Below are 16,272 nucleotides of genomic sequence, written 5' to 3' on the forward strand. Positions count from 1 at the left end.
CTGGAAAGCCCACTCGAGCGGTAAAAGACATAAACTCATTGGGAAGCACATTTGTTCGTCCGGTTGTCTAGCTTTATTTCGTATTACGCCTCATTTAACACCGGAAAGTTACGGGCATAAACTACACAGGCAAAAAAATATTAGAAAACAGGTAAACTGGCATAATAATACACCAGTTTCCTGTTTCACGCAACAAAGGCAGAAGTTATTTAAAAAAAAAGACTTAAAATGTCGGTGTTATGCCGCTACAGATAAAGCGAGTACACTTGTACACTTACATGGAAATAAAATGGTACTGAAAGAAAATGTTCTTTTTCGAATATCACGAGTCTAATCATAACCCATCAATCTCTCAACAATCCGAACTAATTTAATAACAAAGTCAGCTCGAAGTGGACTTCAGACGTAACCAAATCACACCCGCCCGAGGAATCACACACGTTGACAGGTGGTCCGGACACGGTGAGATTGGTGCCTGGCACCGACCACAGGGTCACGCTAGCTGGGCATCCCATTAGCGGGGCAGGGTAGAGGTCGGAGGGAGGGCAGGGGTCACAGGCGAGGCATGGATTATATTATACAAGCGTGACAGAATAAATACAAATTATCGCTTCATAATGGAGAGGAAATGCCTGTAACTGATTGCAAGAAAAAAACGTTCCCAGAAAAACAAAAAATGGCAAGAAAGAAAATAAGAAAAGCTATTACCATGGATGATATAACACTGGATTGGTGTCTCGTGGAAATTGGGATCCGCGACATTGGGATCAGGCCTGCCATCTAGCGAGAGAATTATCGTAAGTTAGGAGCAAGCCGAGTGAACGCCATCTCTCAGCATTATGACACACGTGGGTGTGGTGTGTTAGTTGGCTTGAAGTGCATATTCCCACAAGTTGGAGGTAATCTTACTGGACCTGAGACGAGAAAAAATGTCTTAAATGCTTGAAAGCCAAAAACGTCAAGCAGCCTTTAGATAATAACGAAAATAAAATGCGTAAGACGGTGTATATTGAAATGCCCAGTCCCATCGGCTTGTAGGTACGACCTTTTATATGGTCATTTACTCACAATGGTACAGCAGTTTGACTATATGTCATACATATTTGGTAGGCTTATTCCTTCTTCTCCGAATTTCGCCCGATTTTCTTCATCTTAGTTAATGTTACGGCACGTGTCACGTGCCAACTTAGGGGTGTCGAAACTGTTCCACATAAAGTAACTCCGTAATGATTACAGTAAAACTTCGTCAATAGTTAGGCACCCAGTGGCCAATGCATTTCCATGTGTCACCATGGGGTGCTACTGCACGTGCGCACGTGCGGGGTGCTGCTTCCATATCTCAAGAACGGCTGGGCGGATAACACTCAAACTTGGCACACAAATGTCACATCGATGCTCGCACTGCATTGATCAGTACTTACATTGGTGAGTCGTTAGGAAAACGATTAAATGAGATGCGTGGTGTTTATGCCTTTCTGTTCCAGCAGTTGATTGATCCGCAACTGGAGATCCTTGTTTGTGAAGGCTTCGACTCCCGTTTCCACTCCTTGTTTAAAATAACATTAACAATGTACGAAGAAGATCACACATCAAAGTTGTTTTAGGCGGCTATCTTGGGCCAGGGCTGCGGAGTTGTAGTCAGAGCCAGCGGTTCTGTTCCGACTCGGAGTCGGTTGATTTTTAAAAGCTATAGTCGGAGTATGAGTCGAACGTCACCGAAAAGTCATCGACTCCACAGACTTACCAGGGCTGCAGAGTCGGAGTCAGAGTCAAAGTCTGCGTGAATCGACAGTTCTGCCCGGAGGAGTCGGAGTCGATATTTGAATACCGGAATCGGAGTTGGAGCCAAAGTCACTGAAATTTCATCGACTACGCGGCACTGGTTGGGTCCTTTTCATAGAGCGTCTTGAATGACATATTGAGCGGCAATGACGTTAGCAATTCCGTTTTACTTTTTCATTAGACTTATAGATTAGTACTGAAGTTCGTTTTGTTCTTTGATCGAACAATTTGTTTGATTTAGGCCAAGTAAGGACTCATGTGAAAAATAGCGCAAACGACACGTGCTGGCGAAGTCTCCAATAACTCCCTGTTTCACGATTTAAAGAGGAAATAACAGGGAACCGCTAGATATTATTACTGACCCTGCACATAAATTTATTAATTTCTTCGCTTTTGCTGACATATTAAGACATAACCTTTTGAAAAATTGCACATCAAGCCTGCTACTACAAAACACTCCCGTGTGTCACAATGCTAATCAGCGGCGTTCACTCGGCTTGCTCCTAACTTATGATAATTCCCCCGCTAGATGGCAGGCCTGAGCTCAATGTCGCCAAAAACTGCGAAGACACCAATCCATTATTATCTCATCCATGGCTATTACAGTCTGGCAAACCTAAGAAGAATGAATTTAAAGTGCTTCGGTCATTGATGCATGTGCATTTATATTGTGAGACCATATTTTCTCTCACAACTTTTCACACAAATTTCTCCAAGTCATACATTTCATTTTCAAGTGCTCAAAACACGCGCAAAGTAATTCAGGCGCTTTAACTCCGTTCTTTCTTAGGTTTGCCAGACTATAGTTATTTTTATCCAATTAATAGCGAAAAATAAGAGCAATGAAACTCTACAATTAACTATTGAACCACTTACACAACCAGAAGAAAACCAATTGAGACACAACCAGAAGAAAACCAATTGAGAACACTTACAACTTACGACCAGCAATCAGGCTAATGTTCAATACGTTTTGAATCCAACCGTGACCTTTACAGCCGCGCTGAACAAATTCCCATCCCTCCCCCTTGACTCTTGTCCATCGCTCTGAACGTGCCCTGGGGCTATAGCGCCAGGTCAACAGGGGTCAGACGATATAGGGCCTATTTACTGGCGCCGGAGCATCGGACGGGCTCTGATTAGCCCGGGTCTGAAGTCATGGCTGCGGGGTTATGGGGATTATAGCAGAGAAAGCCAGCGTCTGAAATCGGAATTGGAGGCGGGGATTCTACATTGGGCGTGCAGGTTGAGAGATATTGTCACTTACACTGATGAAAGGAGATTTACGAATGGAATATTATGCCAACTTGCTTGAAAGCAACCAATACTGAAAACAGAGGCCTTCACCTCACTGAATTAGGGTGAATGCCTACCTAAATAACAGATATAAAACCGCTCTTCATCCCTGGTACTAAATCTTTGTTGGGGCCGCTGAACAATATTCTATACTATCAGTCACTTCACATTGCACATGCAAATCATTCCATGAACAATAAATTTATGAACAATTAAATTTTCTTTTTAACCCAGTCCAACTGACCTTTTGTCTATTGAACGCAGCCTTGCTGTCTCCCAGTTTCTTGGCGTAAAAGTACATCGCCATCGTGGCAAGCTGCAGTTCAGAATCCACGAACTTCACGTGGCTTTCTCTCCACACGTACCACCAGTTTCCTTACTGAGGCGTCTCAGAACCTCGCGTCCGCAAGCGATTTGTCCGACCGAAACCGGCACGCTCTGCCGTTTGTCACTTTTGACCCCACTTTGCGCAGGAAATCGGACACTTCCGGTTACATCGGTGTCTAAAGCGTTTCAGATCAAACGTTGAGTGTCGTCCAGTCGACCGACCAGAAAATGGTCGGCTTAAAGGTACTTTTCAGCGAAGATACAGATCAAAGGCAGATAAGCATAAAAGGTTTGTCTCTTGTTAAATGACTTTACTGCCGGGACATCTTTTCAGGAGAAAGTTCTTCCGTGGGACAAAAAAAAAACATGTTCGTGTTGAAATCAAATCCAAGGTCAACAGTTCTTCCAAAATTGTATCTCTATCGGTCGCTTCGCTGTTTCTTTGACACTCTGGCAATTGTACCCTGCTGCCAGGTGATTTAACCAGACCCAGCTTCTTTCCACTCATCCAGTTGTCCAAGCATCAACAAAGTTCTACTTGTGTGGACGGTGGGCTCACAATTCCAGTCCACAGCCACCGCTGTGCACTCAAAACTCCGAAAGTGTTTCTAAGTCCTCTCCAAACAATCCACCGGCCTGTTGTCGCTCACAGATAGACGAAGAACACTTTGCCCTTCAAGACAGCTGAGAATACCACACTTAAAACACCACTCTTTGGTCACCACTGATCCCGATCCACGGTAGCCACAGCGTCCGCCCGACCCCGCCGCTCCGTCCGCGACCTCTGCCGTCGTCACGCGCCGTCGTCGAGACGACTGTTCCGCGTCGCTGCCGACGAACGTTTGTACGCCGCCGCCGAGCGCCGGCGCTGGATGAGGGCCGACAGTGGGGGACAATCGATAATTGGGCAACCACAATGTCGGTGTGAAATATGGAAATATCCCACATCAGTCATGAAGAGTGATCATCAAACAAAAGTCAGCCATGTGGTGCCTTTGAGGATGTTTCTGCGACGCTGAATTATGTAAGATTACAACGCTTACAACGTATCTGTTGAGATTGTGAGCTTAATACTGCTTTCAAAACTCAAAAATCTTCAACAGATAGCAAAATCCTTTGTCCGAAAGACACGTCTGCATCTTATCACCATTTTAAGTGAATGCCTCTGAATGCGTTCATCAGATTCGTCACGCTTTGCATTTTAGCGAGCAAACAGAACGACATCGGCGCCTGGTAATTGTTCGATCAACAGACGCCGTTTCTGCGACGCTCAAACAGAGGCGTTTTAGCATAATTGGAAGGCCACTCAGGAATTGGAAATATCGACAACGCCGTGAGTACGTAAGTGCCTTATAGTGAGGTAAAAGACAAAAAAGTGGTACAGGAATAGACCCTTGCAGAAGTAAGTAAGGGACATTTTAAATCTATAAATGTTACAGGTTCGCAAATGCATTAGATGGCTGCTAAGAGATCGAAGAAAAAGACGAGGAATTATTGACAAAAGAGCTCGTCATGGGAACTCCTATGGAATTGTTGACTTTTTCTATTCCAGCACAGTACATAATTCCGCTAGTAATTTCGATAAATATAGCTTTACTTGAATCTCACTGTAAAGTAACCACCGGAGTACCAAACAGCTACACACTGTCTGCTTAGAAAGCACGGTACAACGAGAAAAAATCGAAGTTTTATACGCATACTTTTCCGCTTTTTCCTATCATCACTTTCTGTTGGTGCTACAACACTACAACTAACACACATTTACGACAAGTCGACGACAAAACAGCGGAGCCAAGTACCGATCTTGGCCTCTGAGACGAGTACACTATCAACCCACAAGCAACGGTGAAACTACAGCAAAAGTGCTACTTTTGTCGCCCAGCCCATCAGGAGAATTAGAAACACCACGGAGCTAAACCCAAAACATCACTTTTCACCATTCCAGACACAATCAAACCAAATATTTCGAAAAAGTATATAAAAATACGGCAACCAGTTATTTTCGTCACTAATTACTTCTACCCATTTTTCTTCTACGCTCAGGCAGAATATCCGCCCATATTCTTGGGGGAGGGGTGACTGCTATACAGCGAAGGAGGAGGGAGGGACCCCCACCCCACCCCCACCCCCCAGTGGGCCGTCAGTGTGCTCGGTTTATCGCCGGTTCCCCAGGCCAGGCCTCCGTCCTGGGACGAGCCATTGCCTCTTCAGGCGGGCCATCCGTTTTCCCGACGGAAAACAAGCCAGAGAGGAGCTCGCCAGCCTGTCTTCGTTCGGCGCAGGCGGCTGTGCGTTCGGCTGTGCGTTTAGCGCGGGCGTTTATGCGTTCGGTTGTGCGTTTAGCGCGAGCGGCTATGCGTTCGGTTGTGCGTTTGACGTAGAGCTAGTTGTGCTGTCATGCGTTCCGGGCATGCCTGTGGTGTGTAATAGCGTAAATTTGTTAAAACCGAACCGTAAAACAGAATGTACCTATACTCGTAAGTTCAGTCTCTTCTGGTGTGGTGAGGAGATGCTGTGCTAAGAACTTACATTTACCTACACCAAATTCAAAGTTGAAAAGCTCGATAGCAAAACTCAGCCAGCCTCTGATATCTACTGCATTTTTTTCATTCAAGAAGGTATAGATCATTCCGATCCGCCCAGTCTGAACTCTACGATTACTCCTCGTGCCACTCCCCCAAATAGATGGAGATTTTGATTCACGAACACAAACAGGGCACTCGAAGGGTGCAATTCAGCCTCGGCCTCATAATATTGAGAGTGAAATTTGAGCGGTGGAGTGGCGAGTCAAAACGCCGCGTAGGACCTCAGATCGGGACCGGGCTAAAGACTGAATCAAGGACGGTAAAACAAAAATGAAAAAGAAGAGAGAGAGAGAGAGAGAGAGAGAGAGAGAGAGAGAGAGAGGGAGAGAGAGAGAGAGAGATAGAGATAGAGATAGATAGAGAGAGAGAGAGAGAGAGAGAGAGAGAGAGAGAGAGAGAGAGAGAGAGAGAGAGAGAGAGAGAGAGAGAGAGAGAGAGAGAGAGAGAGAGAGAGAGAGAGAGAGAGAGAGAGAGAGAGAGAGAGAGAGAGAGATAAAAAACAGAACGGCGGAGAAGTGAGAGCGGAATAGAATGAAAGGAGTGAGAGAAGAGGAAATAGTGAGAGGATGTGATTGTATAAGGAAAAGAAAGGGGTGATTATGTACGGAAAGAAAAGTCAGAGCAGGACGGAGAGAGAGAGAGAGAGAGAGAGAGAGAGAGGGAGAGAGGGAGAGAGGGAGAGAGGAAAGAGGGGGAGAGAGAGAGAGAGAGAGAGAGAGAGAGAGAGAGAGAGAGAGAGAGAGAGAGAGAGAGAGAGAGAGAGAGAGAGAGAGAGAGAGAGAGAGAGAGAGAGAGAGAGAGAGAGAGAGAGAGAGAGAGAGAGAGAGAGAGAGAGAGAGAGAGAGAGAGAGAGAGAGAGAGAGAGAGAGAGAGAGAGAGAGAGTCCAGCTTCACCGCAATGAAGACGATGACCTCTTAGCGGCCGGTCAGTGAAGCATGTCGATCCGACGAACCCGAAAGGAAGTCTGATACCAGGGTCATTTCTCAGCCCAATCTGACCTCGTTAGTCTTACGATAAACGATGGGTGTCATGAAGAAGAGAGACGCTACTCCGGCAATGTGGTCTCATAAACATGATGTATATGAACACATGCAACAATGACCCAAGCGGTCGTTACACGGTGACAGCGGTGGTCTCGAAAAATGGTCCGAGAAATATTTTCAACAGCAAGGTCCATTGAACGTCAAGCCAGTGTTGACAGTCCCATTAAGAAGTGAAATTAATCAGACGCAATAAAAAACACCACAATGGACGGAATAGTACTATATGAAGTTTTTGTCATTAGCTAATATTCCGTTTATTTTAAGCAAAACCTATGCTATGAACATCGTTTTCCACACAACACGATATTGCTGAGAAAATGCCTGGCAGTGGCGGCATCACGAATTCGTCCACTTTTCTTACGTGCACCGTTTTCAGGTCAATATTTATTATTCATAGCAGATCAATAATGCAGTGCCAGAGGGAGAAATGCAGTATCAATGACACATCATATAAGAGAGAGTCGAACCGAAACAAAAGCTTCAGAGTTGCAAACCCAAGCGTCACCATAGTCATCATCAACAACCACATGGTACCCCGATATTTATCTTCAAAATTGGGTGCCCCGGAGTATAGACTCGCTTTAGAACGTGCAGATGTTAGCTGGAGCAGCCATGTAGCCCGGCGGGGTGTAGGGGAAGCTATCAGTGAGGACGTAGCCGTAGCTGCCATCGGAGAAGGTGTAGCCGTTGTTGACGTCCAAGTGACAGTCGCTGCTGTCAACCCACTCGTAATCGCTTGTCGAGTAGCCGTCGCCGGACGTCTGAGAGTAGCAGGACTTCAGTTGGGTACCATCGATGGTACAGAGACCGTAGACGGGAACGCCGTCCCGCATGTAACCTACCATGGGGCAGTCGGTGCCGTCCGACACACAGCCGATGGTCTCGTGGTAGTGGTACGAACAGACCTCATCGGCGTGGCCATCGCAGCTATCGAAGCCCTCGCCCTCATTGAGAACGGCAACGTCATCGACGCCATCGGGATTGCTGAGAGGGTTGTAAATGTACGCTCCGGAAACAGCGAGACCGACAGAGCCCATGCTGCTGCTGGTATAGCTGGTGATGGTGACATTAAGCGGCACCTGCATGTAGCTCCGAACCTCACAAGCGTCGTTGGGGTTGGGCCTTTCGGCGCCCTCGTTGGCGGTGTGGTCGGGGATGCCGTTGACGATGATGTACCGGTACTGGTCGTCCGTGTACTCGATGTAGACAGATTCGGTGTCGCCGTAGCAGCTCGTGCTACACTCGGTGGTTCGCCCGCCGCACGTACCGGAGGCCATTGCCGACTGGGCGGCGGCCAGCACCTCCTGGGCGTACGAGCTCAGCGCGCTCTCCGTGGTAGTGCTCGCTGTAGTCGTAGTAGTAGTGGTGGTAGTAGTGGTAGTGGTAGTAGTAGATGGTCTTGGTCTGCCACGGTGCACTGCGGCCAGTGCCGGAGCGGCAAGCGCAAACGCAATAAGAAGCACGACGCTTAGCTTCATCCTGCAACCTTTGAGGGCCCTGTGTGAGAGTGCCACTGCCGGTCTGCGCTTTTATAGCGAAATATGAGCACCGCGTGCCTCAGCACCTTTCATGAGACCATGCACTGGCTGTCAAAGAACAAAGACCTTTGAGTAACCGCCAATAGAACACTTGTTGGACTGTCTATCACGATTTTTCTGCCATATCTGTCTTACCGTGAATTTATCCCCAAAACTGCCGTCATGGTGCGGAGGTGCGATACAGCGTTTGACATAAGCAGATGTGAACGGACCGAGCGCGGAGTGACGGGTCTTTTATGATGCTTGACGTCCCTGGCGTTCCGGCGTCGAGTCTACAGGTGTTGCTCGTCTTCAAAAGTGCAAATGTCTGGTTTTAACCGGTATTGTCTGAGAGCCGCAATGTTAGTATCGGGTGCAAAAACGGAAGTCGCGGGTGCAAATGATCTGCGAGATTTGTGTACAGACAGCGAGTGATGGCAGTGCATTCGCTGATGATATCGTACAATGGCCATCTCTTTCGAGAATAAGCGATGGCGATATTTGCACTGCTTGGTGTTCCACCACGAACGGCATGCTGAGTTACAGGATGCCGCAGCTTGTGAAACTTTTCTACCTTTCAAGGTAATGGCTGTCACGCTAGGTCATGAACTTTTGGGTCGATGGTGATACGCCGAATCGACTTGTGTCACTTTATCTACATGCGCGTGACATATTTTTAGTACCTATATGGGAGGATGGGGTGAAGGAATATGCACTTAAGGGATGCAAGTGTAGCTCCAACTTTCAAAATGTTGGAAACCAGAAATCTTTGGCAATTCGATGAGAACACTTTCATAGAAATGTTTTGCGGAAGAAAAGGACTGACGGCATTCGTACTATATACATATGTATAGCCTCACACCCATATGATAAACACTTCAATCTTTTTTTCACTCATTCCAGTCATCTTTCACAGTGACCCTAATGCGAGTTCCCACATGTTTCCCTTTGACCGCGCGCCAGCCCTCGTTCCAACCCGCTCAGATTCTAACAGAGACAGCACACAACATACGAGCTCTCGGAGACCTGCGGCAGTGGACGGCTGTATGTATGTCCCCGCCGGTCCGTCCTTATTGCTTCTCTTCCATCACGGGGGGAGGGGGAGGGTAGTGGATGGAGGGGGGATAAACGTGGTTAGTGACCTCTGCTTGGATAGATCGGCAGTACAGATAGGTGTCCAAACATACTTTTATATGAGGAAGGTAAACAAGGGAGAAAATACATATCCTGCGCAAACAGTGCTCAGGACACTGGGCAATATAAGTCATAGAATCATAGTCGTACTCCTATGGAAAAATTGCAGTTGTGGAAGCTCCAAACTTGGCTTGCGTGAAGAACTGGCTCAATTATCAAAACAATTCCGGCAGTTTGGTGTCCAGTTCTCTCCCGAGCGAATCGTTTGCCGTTTTTTTTCCAAGTCTTTGATGAAACTTTAGCAATAAATAGAATGAAATATTTAACTAAAAAGAAAGAAACCAGTCACCATCCAATGTCTACACCTCTGAACGGACACCGAAAAAAGTTGCATCTGCGCCTCAAAAGATAAATTAGTTTCAGTTAGATGGAATGAAGTTCCTTTCTCTAGCACGTGCTCGCCTGACAGTTGTGTCAATGTTTTACAAACGATGATTATATTCTGAAGAAGAAAAAGCATTGCTCTGATCTCACATCATGAGCAGTAATATCGCCTAATGCTTCAGCTTCATTCATCTGTACAAAAGCAGCAAAGAACTCCAGCACAGTAATGCATATAATACCACTACAACGCCATCATCGGATCCATCTTCGTGTATTGTCGCGCACAGTATCCTGCTCCCTGCATCCATCAGCATCACCGTATCGACATCTATCCCCGTCTCTCCTCTCCGCCTTCTGTTGTGGCCGCCTATCTCTCGGCCAACGTCTGTATCAGGGGGCGGCGCAAGTCGACTGGGGAGGGTCTGGACAGGGGGGAGGGGGAGGGAGAGGGGAGGGATTACCCCCGCGTCGGGGACGTGTGCCGTCACACAATGGGCGCGTCGCGGACGGCCGTCCGACGGTGACTATCGCGGCCGAGTCGCATCGGCAACGACGGAGAGAGGGGGAGAGAGAGGAGAGCGGGGATGGAGGCAGAGAGAGAGAGAGAGAGAGGGGAGAGAGAGAAAAAAAGAAAGCCAGAGAGACAGAGGACAGAGACACATGATACAAAATACGGAGACAAACATAGATGGTGGAGAGACGGAATAACAGATGCAAAATAAGTTTCACTGTTCAAAAAAACAAAGAAAATGAAATATTACAGAGTTCTCTCTCTCTCTCTCTCTCTCTCTCTCTCTCTCTCTCTCTCTCTCTCTCTCTCTCTCTCTCTCTCTCTCTCTCTCTCTCTCTCTCTCTCTCTCTCTCTCTCTCTCTCTCTCTCTCTCTCTCTCTCTCTCTCTCTCTCTCTCTCTCTCCCCCTCCCTCCCTCCCTTCGTCTCGACACACCCTGCCTCGTGTGGTGAGCTCACTGCTCATTTCGTGTCACTGTTGTGAGCGGCGCCCATTAATTCAGTGGGCAGGGTGGTGACAGGTCAGGCAGGCTCTACAAGTGCGGAGCGTCAAAGATAGCCTGAAGTTCTTGACGGAGAGTGTGTAGGTGTGAAGTGGCACTTTTATAAAGCCACGCTATCTTATGATATGAACGATTTGAATTTTGATAGATCATCCGGATTCGGATAGGAATATGCTAAAATTGTATAATATTCCTTCACCTACATGAATTTGATTCACATGCCTCCATGGTGACTTATAGGATTGCATTATTTAGGTTAGCGATAGCGTCGTGTGCCTTCCTTATCATACACCAGGAAGCCATGCATACAGAATCCCGTCCTACCCCACCTGTCCCCTACCCTCCCCCTTATCAACACCGCCCCATCACCGACACCCCATTGGCAGTTCCGGTGCTATCGTTAACACAATCTCTCCGACACCTGCTGTCGGCAGACTGATGAGAACAGACCGGTGCACGTGACCTGTCTTCCAGGGCACTTGGCATGCATTAGTGGCGCCCCGGTATAGGACGCCGTTAGACTGAGCGCTGGGTGCCGATATACGGGGCGCGACTGGCAATGTTTTGTCAACAGTGGCGAGCGAGGAAATGGACGGTAGTTGTCTGAGAGGGAAGAAGAAGGAAGAAGGGTAATGGGTTTAGTGCTAATGTGCGCTGGTTATTACTGGGGAGGCACGTCATGGAAACAAATGACTTTTTTTCATTTGATTGAGCAAAAAAAATTGTTACCTAATAATAGTAGAGCAAGCACGATCATAAACATAAATTAAAAATTTCCCCGTTATAACATTTTGCAGATGTCATGACAAAACATACCTCAAGCAACATTACGTGGATACATAAGGCAGTCCCCAATACCCAAAAAAACGGCGGAGTTACGCGCTAGTTGATAAGTAACCATTGATTTTGCCATTCGAAACAAAATCATATCACAATTTCGCCGAAATTTTACCACTTAGTAGCAACACCAAGAACATGCATTACCACACACCAATGCACTTCGCACTCAGTCGGGCCTTCGCCGTAGCGGGGGCAATCAATCAAAAGCGTTTTAGCTGATCAGGTCATCCATTTCCACCGATAAAAGCTCACTCAACTCAACCTCATTCCGACAGGCTGCATAATGCGATTGCGTCAAAACTTGTCGAATATACCGCTTGTCGACAAATGTTGTGCACTCTCCTGCCCACTTTGGGGCAATTTCGGCGGTTCGGTGTCTAGGAAGCACATTTAAATGTGTTTGAAGTACTCCCCGTTGGTTAGAAGATAGCTTCGCTGAACTACCGTTTCGCTATAAAGTGAGGAAGTGGAGATAGGTACGAGTGAAGGTGAATGAGGGTTCTACCAACTCACAACAATGAAAATCGATAAACCGAACTGAAGGCATTTGTGGGGTGATCAATAGACAAAGTTGATAAACTGATGAGCACGGTTGGAAATATGTAAATCCAAGTTGGCAATGAAGGTGAATGCGGAAAAGTTGGCGCTGGCACTTGGAAGCTCTATGAGTTTCAATTATCTCAAGTGCTTTATTATGTGATGAACAAAACGCTCCTCAGTAACAATTCATAACGAAGTCGGTTACAGTAGCTTCTGAAAATGCAAGTTAAAACTTGCCCGAAGCTGCCTATTGGTGAAATTAGTTCATTAAACTGTATTTACTCAACCAGTATAACGCCTTTTGGGGCGACTAACGGAGCGAGCGAGAGGGTGAGCCTTGCACGTGCGAAATTTCGAGGGGTACCGCCAACTGACTTGTGCACGGCACCCTACTAACCGGTCTCTAGCGATGTGCCAAATTTGAGCACAATCGGCCCAGCCATTCTCGAGATCTGGAAGCGGCACCCTGCACGTGCGCACGTGCAAAATGGGTCCCAACTGACTTGTGCACGGCACCCTACTAACTGCTCCGTAACCGTGTACCAAATTTGAGCGCAATCGGTTCAGCCGTTCTCGAGATCTGGAATCGACCCCTGCACGTGCGCACGTGCAGCAGCACCCCAACTCTGGCACATGAACATGCATTGCCTAGTGGGTGCCTACCTACATGCCAACTTTCAGCGCAATCGGCCCAGTAGTTACCGAGATATTGCAACAATTACAAAAGTGACACCTCTACGTTTTGCACGTGGCACGTGCATAAGGGGTCACCCACATGCATCGGGAATAGTCCAATACTTGGCAGAAGGAATGAAGCTACCCTACAAAAATTACCGCATGTAAATCGGTCAAGTGGTTGCTGAGATATAGGCTTCGCAAAACCGTGACCACGGCCGGCCGGCCGGCCGGCCGCTCATACTCAGAAATTTCCGTTAAAGGTAGTGTGCCAGCTTTCTTGGACCGTATGGAGTTAATGGCCCAGATAAGGAGAACCGGATTTTTAGAACTTATCCATACCTTCAAAACTCATGGAAACGTCTTAAATTCTTCAAATTTTGAGTACCCCAGTGCGAAATTCGCCCCGACGGGTTGTCGGTCGTACCCCAACCACATTTCACACCACTATAAACAATAAATGCACACACTGAAATCGCTATTACCGATATGCTCATCCAATCAAGTTTCGATAAACCCGTTCATCATCATCTCCTGCGGTTTCGAACACGCCTGTTAGGTGGCTTCTGATGCTCGTCGAGGTCGGAATTTCCAAATACGCGTGGTGCGTCGGGCCGCGCGCTCTGACTTCGGCCAAGAAAAATGCGTCAGCTGATCATTGTCATTTCTGCCACTTGCGTGTGGTGAAATGGGGTCATAACTTATAAGACGGCTTTTTCATATCAATTATTTTACATAAAATCATATTTCAAACCATAAATAATGTTCGACAGCCAAATAAAAGAAACAATACCAATACGGGCTTACAGTTTAAGGCTCGACATTGTGTTGTCTACGATTAGACAGCTGATAACTCATTCCCGTACGTCGTATGGTCGTAACACTATAATGACCTTTGCTTATTGTCACAAGTGCGCCGCATTCGCGATTGTTGCCCGACGCCTGTTTGCAGGTGAGCCCACTACAGTTGTTATACATATCTAAAAACCGAAAAACTTTTAGGCGAAAAAGGCACTATTCCAGGCCCATTTTTGATTTTTTTTTTTGCGATATTAGGTAAAAACAGAAGCTTCTTATCCTAGGAAAAATAAAATGGGAAATCTTTCAAAGGTGGCACACTACCTTTAATCTAAGGAAAGACTACGCTCGCTTCGCTCGCTCCGTAAAGATAGCATGTGTTGTCGAGCTGAGACAACATTTATCTCCCTTTATACCACCGATCTTGAAAGTTCACTCTACGACTGTTTGCTTTCTAAGTAACATTTATTTTTATTTAATGCCTTTCACATCTTCCTCGCAAGTCTTCGACTTTCCTCGCAGCCAATCTCTACAATCCACAATCCCGTCCATTATCCCCCAACTGTCATCATTTCGTTGACAACTGACAGTCACACCTGCTGTCACTTTCTCAATGACAGCTGACATTCGGACCAGCCGAGCTGTCACTCACCTCATTGACAGTTTGTTGACAGTCGGGGCTGGCAGAGCCGTTGGTGCGCCGGTCAGGACTGACGGATCCATTGGTGTGCCTGTCAGGAGTGACAGCTCCGTTGGTGAGGTGACAGTCGTCTCCTGTCACAGTGCCGAAGATGGAGGGCTGCGGAAAAGAAGAAGAAAGACAGCAGTTTAGTCACGTGATAAAAAATGTGGAGGGATGCGGGAAGAAAAAGACAGACTGTTGGTCACGTAATGAATAAATGTGTAAATGCTGTGAAGAGAACGCAAGCGATTGGTCACGTGACAGATGGATGGCTGCGAAGAAAAAGAGTCGACTGGTTACGTGGTACAAGTTAGATATGTCTTTAAAAAGTCAGAGCGCTGTGGTTAATGCATACGGGTCGGGACGAAGATTGATTGGGCTGAAAGAATGTGTTTAAATTATACGAGAATAAGAAACGGCTGGGTTTAGAATGCGAGTGATTGCATTTTGCAATGAAGGGAGGTCCCCAAAAACCTACAAAATGATAATGCTGTAGGTATAGGTATAATTAAACAAATGACGGAAGCACCCGACATTGGAAGAGAGGGGATAGACATTTCCCATGTATTAGTTCAATGAAAAAATCGATATCGTGGCATAAATAAAGTAGCTACACAATGTGCGGCAAGTGTTTGCTTCATATGCTTTGATGCAAGCGCATTACGGATACCCACCAGTTTTCTTGTGTACCAGTAGAAACCAAGAAGTAGCGAACATATTGCTAAAAGCCAGAAGGCCATATCAGGTTTGTAGCTTCACGGTTTCACTCATATTTCACTTTGCAGAGCTGCACTTCCAGCTGAAGATCCAATTCGTGCTTTTTTTGGTGAGGGTATGTTATCATAAAATGTGGAATAGGTACTGAACATAGAAACATCATTGACTGGCGTCAACACTGTCCAGGATGGTATCCACGGGTTCCATGGTTTTCGTATCTTCCTCTCTTCCTGTACCCAACATTCTTGCAATTTCTGACGTAAATAAGTGATTGTACATAAACAAAATGTGACATTGTATCTCCAAATACCTAGCATGGGTGCTTATACATCAATACCCGCTAAACATATCCCGACCCCCCCCCCCCCCCACCACCGAGATTGACACCCTGCGTAACACAACTGACACGCCAATGATGAGCAATGGGAGTTGGTCCTCGCTCCCCAAGCGGCGCCACCAGCCAGGGAGGCTACTAATTAAGTTCGCAAGCGCAATCGCAGTAATGTCGGTGCGGCAGTGGATGCGCATGATTGAGCAAGCGAGGAATATTGGGCAAGAGCGAAACTGACGCTGCAGCTTTTCAGGAGACTCTTGCGAACCGAGAAAGGAGTATGGTGAAGTAAGACGACGACACAGTTTCATCCACGAGCTCAATTTTGCCCAGGCAGCGCTGAAAATGGCGAACAGCTTGGGAATTATTTGATTCAAGTTTACCAGGCGACTAAAAATGTAGGCAACGGATATATGAGTAATAAAAAATTAAACTTCAAAGAGCACTCTAAGCCATGCGTCGACACGGCGGCATCTCCTGAACTCTACCTAAAGCTTCTCTGACATTTATTTGTGATCCTTCTCTCATTTTTTCCTGCATCTCGGACAGAAATATAACAAAAGCCAGCGAAGCAAACACCTCTAATTAATTCCACCAGTCGAGCCGGA

General features: G+C 46.7%; 1 protein-coding gene across 3 annotated transcripts in view; it reads right to left on the minus strand.

Annotated features, from left to right (window-relative positions):
- The window catches only part of LOC122375172 (ras-GEF domain-containing family member 1B-like), a 56,604-nt gene extending 41,005 nt beyond the window's left edge, over positions 1-15,599 (minus strand). Inside the window, exons 1-2 of one of the 3 annotated variants that reach the window (XM_043354413.1) lie at positions 15,291-15,599; positions 14,587-14,733 (exon numbers count right to left, since the gene is read on the minus strand). In XM_043354413.1, coding sequence (XP_043210348.1) covers positions 14,587-14,733; positions 15,291-15,356 — 213 coding nt within the window. In that variant the 5' untranslated portion in view covers positions 15,357-15,599. The remainder of the gene's footprint in view (positions 1-14,586; positions 14,734-15,290) is intronic. The other 2 variants (XM_043354412.1, XM_043354415.1) reach the window with 2 other exon arrangements.
- Positions 15,600-16,272: the final 673 nt, after the last annotated feature.

This window comes from Amphibalanus amphitrite, unplaced genomic scaffold (assembly GCF_019059575.1).
Source record: "Amphibalanus amphitrite isolate SeventyFive unplaced genomic scaffold, NRLGWU_Aamphi_draft 001789F_arrow, whole genome shotgun sequence".
Taxonomy (NCBI): domain Eukaryota; kingdom Metazoa; phylum Arthropoda; class Thecostraca; order Balanomorpha; family Balanidae; genus Amphibalanus; species Amphibalanus amphitrite.